This window comes from Peromyscus californicus, unplaced genomic scaffold (assembly GCF_007827085.1).
Source record: "Peromyscus californicus insignis strain IS unplaced genomic scaffold, ASM782708v3 Scaffold_21__1_contigs__length_65335640, whole genome shotgun sequence".
NCBI lineage: Eukaryota > Metazoa > Chordata > Mammalia > Rodentia > Cricetidae > Peromyscus > Peromyscus californicus.
In genome coordinates, this window is record NW_026294514.1 from 25,704,924 (window position 1) to 25,712,382 (window position 7,459).

General features: G+C 48.8%; 1 protein-coding gene and 1 long non-coding RNA gene across 2 annotated transcripts in view; one reads left to right on the forward strand and one right to left on the reverse strand.

Moving 5' to 3' along the window:
* Marchf4 (membrane associated ring-CH-type finger 4) overlaps positions 1-2,861 on the reverse strand; it is a 122,297-nt gene extending 119,436 nt beyond the window's left edge. Inside the window, exon 1 of the mRNA XM_052749816.1 lies at positions 7-2,861. Within this exon, the coding sequence (XP_052605776.1) occupies positions 7-510 (504 nt within the window). The 5' untranslated portion in view covers positions 511-2,861. The remainder of the gene's footprint in view (positions 1-6) is intronic.
* Positions 2,444-4,862, forward strand: LOC128117657 (uncharacterized). Its single transcript, XR_008220878.1, has 2 exons — positions 2,444-2,557; positions 2,860-4,862. It is a non-coding gene; the product is annotated as an uncharacterized LOC128117657 (long non-coding RNA).
* Positions 4,863-7,459: the final 2,597 nt, after the last annotated feature.

Below are 7,459 nucleotides of genomic sequence, written 5' to 3' on the forward strand. Positions count from 1 at the left end.
ACTCACCTGTTCTGGTCCCTGGAAACAGATGCGGCAGAGGGGAGTCCTCATACCACTGTCCAAGCTACTTCCTAGAGAGTAGCCGTCCTCAGCTTTCTCCTTACAGAATTCCTCGGAGGAAGCACTGCTGAGCAGGCAGGCAGGTGGCCCTGTGGCTGGGCCATCCCAGTCTTCCACAGAAGGAGGCAGAGGTGGTGGAGGCGGCAGAGGAGGGGTCTCCCTTCCCACCGCTTCTCGAGGGCCCCTCCAGCCTGCCCACCCCCCGGCACCCAGAGCCGGAAGGGTGTTGTTGTTGGCCGCCACACCAGGGAGCTGGGGGTCACCGTGCATGGGCAGGGGCGCTGGAGGGGGGCGCCTCAACAGGAAAACCTTCAGGTCATTGAAGAGCATTCGGCAGCGGCACTTGAGGAGACCCTGGTGGCGCAACATCTGGGGAGCTGGGGTGCACAATCCACAGCAGTACCAGCCACAGCAGCAGCACCACAGCAGCCCACCCAGGGGCATGAGCATGTGATGGGGAAGCAGAGGACTGGAGAGGGGCAGTTGGAGTCTTTGAAGAGGTGGATAGGGTGGGGCTTGGGGTCCACAGTGTTTCTGTGTTATGGAAGAACCTCCTTTCTTATTGGCTCTTCTTATAACCCCCTCCAAGCAGCAAATAAATTACCTCCTCGACTGACAACTGGGAGTCAATGATTCTGAACGCTCCTAAGAAAATGCAAAGTTAAAAAAAAAAAGAAGTTTTTCTTGCCCTGGCAGCCCCACCCCAACCTCAGACTTAATTCAGGCTGTTGTCTCCTTTCTGTCTTTGACCCCCGAGTACTACTAGGAGCAGGGCAGTAGAAACATTGGGATGTATGACCAATGTCTAATTGTTAAAAGTTCCCAAGGAAAAGATTGAGAGATTCTTCTCAAATCTCTAGGCTGTGGTAAATCTCCTTTATATAAAAGGGTGGAGAAGATTATAACTCAAATTTGGAGCAGCTAGATCTGAGCTTAGGGAAACCAGCTCAGTGAAGACTGCACGAGAGAGAGAACAGATAGGCTTCCTCAGGTAGTAAGAAGTGGTTGGGGGAAGGCAAGATGGGGGAGGGGGGCAGAGAAGGTTAGGAGAAGTTCTGATTCTCTTGGGCAGAAAACTGGGGCAATAAACCCCCAGTAGCACCAGAGCTGCTTTGAAGAAAGGGGTTGGGAGACTGTTTGCAGGTGAAATTGGGCAAAGAGCTTGTGCTTGGTCTCTGCAGCCAAAGGCTACACAGACGAGGTGGAGTATAGGGCGGTGGACCAGAAAAGGATGTAGGAAAAAAAAAGATCCTTAACCCTCGAAGGGCTGCTTCCTTCCAGAGCCTAAAGTCCTGAATAGAGGAAGAGTGTATTTGGGAGAGGGAAGGTGATGGAGCAGAGAAAGGAGGTGGAGAAGAGGGGCGTGGGGAGGGGACAGGAGAAAGGAATAGTTACATGATCTCAGCCCCCAGCCCACCCCAGCTGCAGTCTGTAAATCGGAGGCCCCTCCCCTTGGTTCCATCAAAGGTCCCTTCGGGCGAGGTTCGAGAGCTGGAAGACAGGCAGGTCCGGGCTGGAAAGTGGCCTCGCTGCTTTCTCCTCCTCGTCCTCTTCGGGGTCGCTGTCGTCGTCGTCCTCCTCCTCCTCCTGCTGTGGGTCTGCACGCGACCGGCGCTGCTGCTGTGGCGGCAGAAGCGACTGCTGATCGGCGTCCTGGTGTCTCCCCGGCGGGTGCTGCTGCTCCGGCTGGTCCTCTGGCTGCTGCGGCCCGCGGTCCAGCGTGGTCGCGACTCCAGGCTTCATGATCCTCCTCCTCTTCCTTCCCGGGGGGCTGGCCCTGGGCCCCCGCTCCCGGGCAGTGCTGCCATGCAACCAGAGACAAGGCAGGCGCGTGGGGGTAGGGGCGGTGGGGAAATGATGGGGAGAATAAAAAAAAAATAATACTAATGGAACAATTCAGTCCTCAGATAATCAGCAAAGAGTGCTTCTGGCGGGTGGGGGCGGAGGAGGGCGACTGCCAGGTCCTGTCGGCAGCTCTGCCCCCGCTCCCCCACCTAGGGCGGCCTCGGCCGGCTCTCTGCTCCCACCCCCACGCCGCCCCTCCCTCCTCCGGCTGCCTCTGGCTGGCTGGGCTCGCTGCTGTTGCTACCTCTCCTCGCAGATGCACGGAGGTAAGGCTTGTTGGCGGTGTCAGCCGAAGGTGGGGAGGGGGGATAGAGACGGTGTGGCCGAGGTGGTCAGGCAGACGGCACTTGGCTCCAGCTTGGTCCTGGAGACTCCCCAGAACCGTATATAAATATATCTCTTAGAAAAGCCGAAAAGGAAGCAAATCAGATTCCAGCCTGCTGCCAGGTGTTGTCTTCCGCCGTTGCTCAGCACCCGCCGCCGCGACTGCTGCCCCCCTGGCTCAGGTCCCAAAGGGGTGGTGCTGGAAGGGAGGTGCCGGGGCGGTAGGCTGACGGTCCGAGGACTGGAAACGAGCTTCTCGGAGCGGAGAAGGCACCCAGCGACTTCCACCCGCGCGGCCCGGGAAGCCGCGGCTGCGTTCAGCACCTGGGTGAGTGGACAGCTCCCACCCAGACCCCGCGCGTCACGCTAGTGGGGGGCCTGACGCAGACGCCGCCGAGGGCTGGAGGAGGGAAAGGAGATGAGAGCGAAAGAGACGAGGAGGGACCGAGCCAGAGGAGGAGAGGGAACTGTTAGATGGAAGAGGATGGGGGAGGAACCAGGGGAAAGGGAGGTAATGAAGGGAAGGAGGGATTTAGGAGAGGAGGGAGGAGGCAGGGAAGAGTAAAAGAGGCGGAATGGGAACTTGGATGGTGGAGTGATGCGCGTACTAACTCCCACATCTTCCCCCAGCTGGAAAGGATCCGGGTGGACAGTACTATTCATAGGCTCCCTGCTCACTGTACCTTCTCACCACTTAACCTCAGCACATATGCACCCGATACAGTTGCCTCTTAACCAGAATCCTTGGTGCTCTTCATTACAAGCCCTTAAAGGAGATGCCACTTTGGAAGCTTTGGAAAAGATAAAGTTTTGTGACTTCCATATCGAAGCTGGGACCTGCTGGAGATTAAATCTCTCATGACTCAGACCTCATGAGAAAAGGGATTTAAACCTGCAAGCAACTTCACCTCCTAGAATTTAAACTGCAACAGGGAAGGATCTCTCTCTCTCTCTCTCTCTCTCTCTCTCTCTCTCTCTCTCTCTCTCTCTCTCTCTCTCTCTCTCTCTCTCTCCCTTCTTCCCTCCCTACCCTCCCTTTCTCTGTTGTGTTTTGGGTTTATTTTGATCCCATATGCCTAAGCCGATGGCTTGAGGTGAGGTATATGTTTGTTAATGACTTATAGCCATCATTATCACAATCGACTTCACTCCAAGCCACCATGTTCTTTCAGCTGTGAGTCATAAGAAACCAGGGCAATGATATAGCCTCATACTAACCTATATCCCTAATTTCCCCCCCATCCAAGTCTTCCACGGAGCCACCAGCAAGGAGAACTTTGAAACTGATTTGAATTTCCTCTACCTTTTCCTCTTCTGACTTGTATTGCCCTACCCATCCTTCTGGAGGAATTTCTAATGAGCAGAAGAGTATCTCTAAATGCAATGAACCCAAAAGAGAAGGAAATTTTTAAAAAGGCTGCATAAATACTCAGTGTTTACATCTGCAGACTTTGGGCATTTATAATTTAGAATTTCTCCTTGCCCCCCCACCCCACCCCCACCACTCCTATAGGGTCACAGACTTAAGAGAACACACTCCAGTGAGTCATCAACACAGCTGAGCTAATTATGCTAATGCATTTAGAAATTCTGAAGCTATAGACAGAGTAGAATGTAAAATCACCACACCAGAATATCGTTGGCATGAAGTTCAGCTCAATGAATCATAAGAAAACTGCCCCTTTTGTTGGTGTCTCCATGAATGATTCATTCCCTTGAGCCCTGGGGAGCAAAGGCCTATATCTAGGTCTTGGTCAACCAAGCGTAACTGCTTGGCTAAATCATGTCCCAGCAGCTGACGTGATTGCCGAGATCCTGCTCAAAGTTAGTATTTGAAATTGATGCCAGGCCAGTAAGCAGGGGAAAGTGTTCACCACGAAGCCTGACCTACCCGAGTTCGATCCCAGGGATCCCTAGTGAAAAGAGAGACGTAACTCCTGCAAGTTTTTCTCTGACCTCCACGTGTGTACTGTGGCACACACATGCTCCCCCCCACATACACACACACACAATAAACAAATAAATGTAATAAAAAGAATGCCACTGTTTTAATAACTATAAAATAATGCTTAGATTATTGATACTTGTATGAACGCTGCTGCAAAATGAACTCTTTGAAAGCATCTATACTCTACACCACCCTGGATCTGCCTCTGGCACTGTGGAGGTCACTCTCTATAAAACTGACCTCATCACGCGTTTGTCTCCCTCCATCTGACTCAGAGCTCCTTGAATGGACCAGTATTTGTATTTTTATCAGCAGCACCTGAAGTCCAGCTGGTGATCAGGGAAAGGACTCAACAGATCGATGGCCTTTTTCAGTGAAGCTATGTCTTTCTCCCCATCAGTGTGAACACGACTGAGTACCTGTCGCATCTAAAATTGAGTTTTAAGGTTTTATCGCCATGAAATGCTCATTCCAATTGTGTTGTGTAGTAAAATGTGGCGGGAGGTAGAAAAGCTGCACCTCAGAGAGATTTGGAGCCTCTGTGTTCAGACTGTTTTGCTCCACGTGAAAGATATCTGTAAATAGAAAGCTGCTAATGATAGGGGCGGGGACACAATTGGATTGTCTATAGAAAGACAGATCCTTGTGAATTCTGTTTAGAATGTAATACAAGTCCTGAAAAACATCTCACTGAATTAGACTCCCTCTATGTTACTGCTGAATCATGAGCCTCGAGAGGAAAAACAACCGTAAAGAAAATGTTAAATCAATGGGTCTCCACTTAAACATTCAGAAAACATTTACTGAACACCAATCATAGGTAAGGAATGGTGTTGGAAGACACAGGAACACAAAAATGAATTGGTTAGAATGGCATCCCCGGGAGTCTCATACTAGAAATACACCCATAATCATAATGTAAGGCACACAATAAGTGCTACCCAAATATAAAAAGTTTCAGGAGTGTTCAGGATAGGGAGGTAATACCTACAGTTTAGCAGCAATTAGAAGAGGTGGGAAGAGGTTGGGGGAGGTGGGGATGGGTGCCAGAGTTCTGGGAAAGCCTTTTTCAAAAAATGACATCCAAACTGAGTTAAAAGATGTTGAATTCAGAAGAAGAAAGTAATTCTTGGCAACAGGAACACACTACGTCAGCCCTTCCATTCGGCTGAGCTGGAAGGTACTTGGAGGCAAGCAGCTAAACGTAAAGGCAGAAAGGTGAATGGTGCCAGATTCCAGAAGGTTCTAAATGCCTCACTGTGAGAAGATTTATTCATTGACCAGGTACTTGTTTTAATGGCTTTAAAGATTTGGAACCGAAGGTGAAGGGCAAAAATAAACTTTATCGCTGAGCAGGTTAATTAACTGGATGGGATTTCATTGCTAACAGGTAGGAAGCAATCAATATTTTTCATTTCACGCCAGAAAGTTCTCAGCTCCTTAATGGATTTATTCTTTTAAATGAGGTTGTTTTCGGATATATTTCAATGCACACAAAGATGCTGGGGTCGTATGAATTTCAAGAAGAGTGAAGGAATGAGAAGTCGGTGGAATAGTCTAGGAAGAAATATTAGGACCCCAGAGATCCAAGATGACTCATTCGAGAGGCTGCTGTGCTTAATTCTCTGAACAGGGAAGCTCCGAGGGCCTCCAGCCCGGCTGTTGTTTCTTGTTTGCCTAGACAGAGTGTGCCAAAGACAGAGGAGGTTTTACAGGAATTGGAGAGCTCTGAGCGCTAGATCACACAGCAAATGAGTACTATACATAATTCATCCGTATTCTAATCTTTCCTATAATTTGTTTTCCAAATTTTGCAATACCTTCATTGACTGTCTTCAAATGCATAATAATTGCAGAATTTCTATTACTATGCAAATTATTAACATCTATTCTATACAGGACCGGACACCCTCTTCATAGGTACTTAGAATACTCATTAAAAAATAGGAATTCGAGCCGGGCGGTGGTGGCGCACGCCTTTAATCCCAGCACTTGGGAGGCAGAGCCAGGCGGATCTCTGTGAGTTCGAGGCCAGCCTGGTCTCCAAAGCGAGTTCCAGGAAAGGCGCAAAGCTACACAGAGAAACCCTGTCTCGAAAAACCAAAAAAAAAAAAAAAAAAAAAAAATAGGAATTCTTGGGACCAGCAAGATGGTCTAGGAGGTAAAGTGTTTACTGCAAAAGCCTGACAACGTGAGTTCAACCCCTGGAATCCATGTAAAGGTGTCCTCTGACACGCATGCGTGTACTGTTCACATATGTACCCACACATCACACATACACACAGAGGGGAGGGAGAAAGAGTAATTTAAAAAATAAAAACACAGAAACTCTTGGAGCTGGAGAAAAGGATCAGAGAGAGATTTAGAGCACTTTTTGTTCCTGCAGAGGCCCCGGGCTCAGTTCCCTGCACCCACATGGTGGCTTACAACCATCCATGACTCCAGTTCCAAGGGATTCAATACCTTCTTCTGACCTCCACAGGCACCATCCGTGCACAAGAAATACACACATATATACGTGCAGCACAACACTCGCATACATAAAATAAACGGATCTAAAAAATTTAAAGAAAAACAGATGAATTCTCCCTGGGCATGGCGGCACACATTTGTGATCCCAGTACCTGGGAAGGGGAGGCAGGACTGTGAGTTCACGACCATCCAGGGCTACATAGTACAATAGTGTCAGGAAGAAAGGGGGGGTGAGTAAGGGAGGAAGTGGGGAGGGAAGGGAAGGATGGAAAAAGAGAGATAGGAAGAAGAGAGGGAGGAAGTGAGGAAGAAAAAATTCGTAGAGACTACTTCCAGATCTACTGAAAAAGAATTTCTTGGAGAGCAACCTAGGAACATATATTTGGACAAGTGTCACTAAAGCGATTTTTTTTTTTTTAATAAAAGGGTTTCAACTGTAGCCCAGGCTGACCTTGAACCCACTATTATAAGCCAAGCCTTCTGCAAACTCTTTATCTTCCTGCCTCAGCTTTCAAATGTTGGAATGACAGATTTGAACCGGGGTAGCTGACTTGGTTTTTTTTTTTTTTAATTCTCACTATTTCTTAGGTAGTAGCCTTTATTTTCCAATTTTGACTTGAAGAAACCAATCAAAGCTCATGCAGTTGGAGAGCTACAGAGGTGAGATTCTACAAAGAGTCACCCTGAACCTGGAGTCTTGCAACACAGTGCAGCTTTTAATTAAATCCCAGGTGCCATGTGGAGCCCTTACATAGTTATTTGTCTGTTACACTGTAGTCGATCAAGTCAAGAGACAGTTCAAAGTTCAAG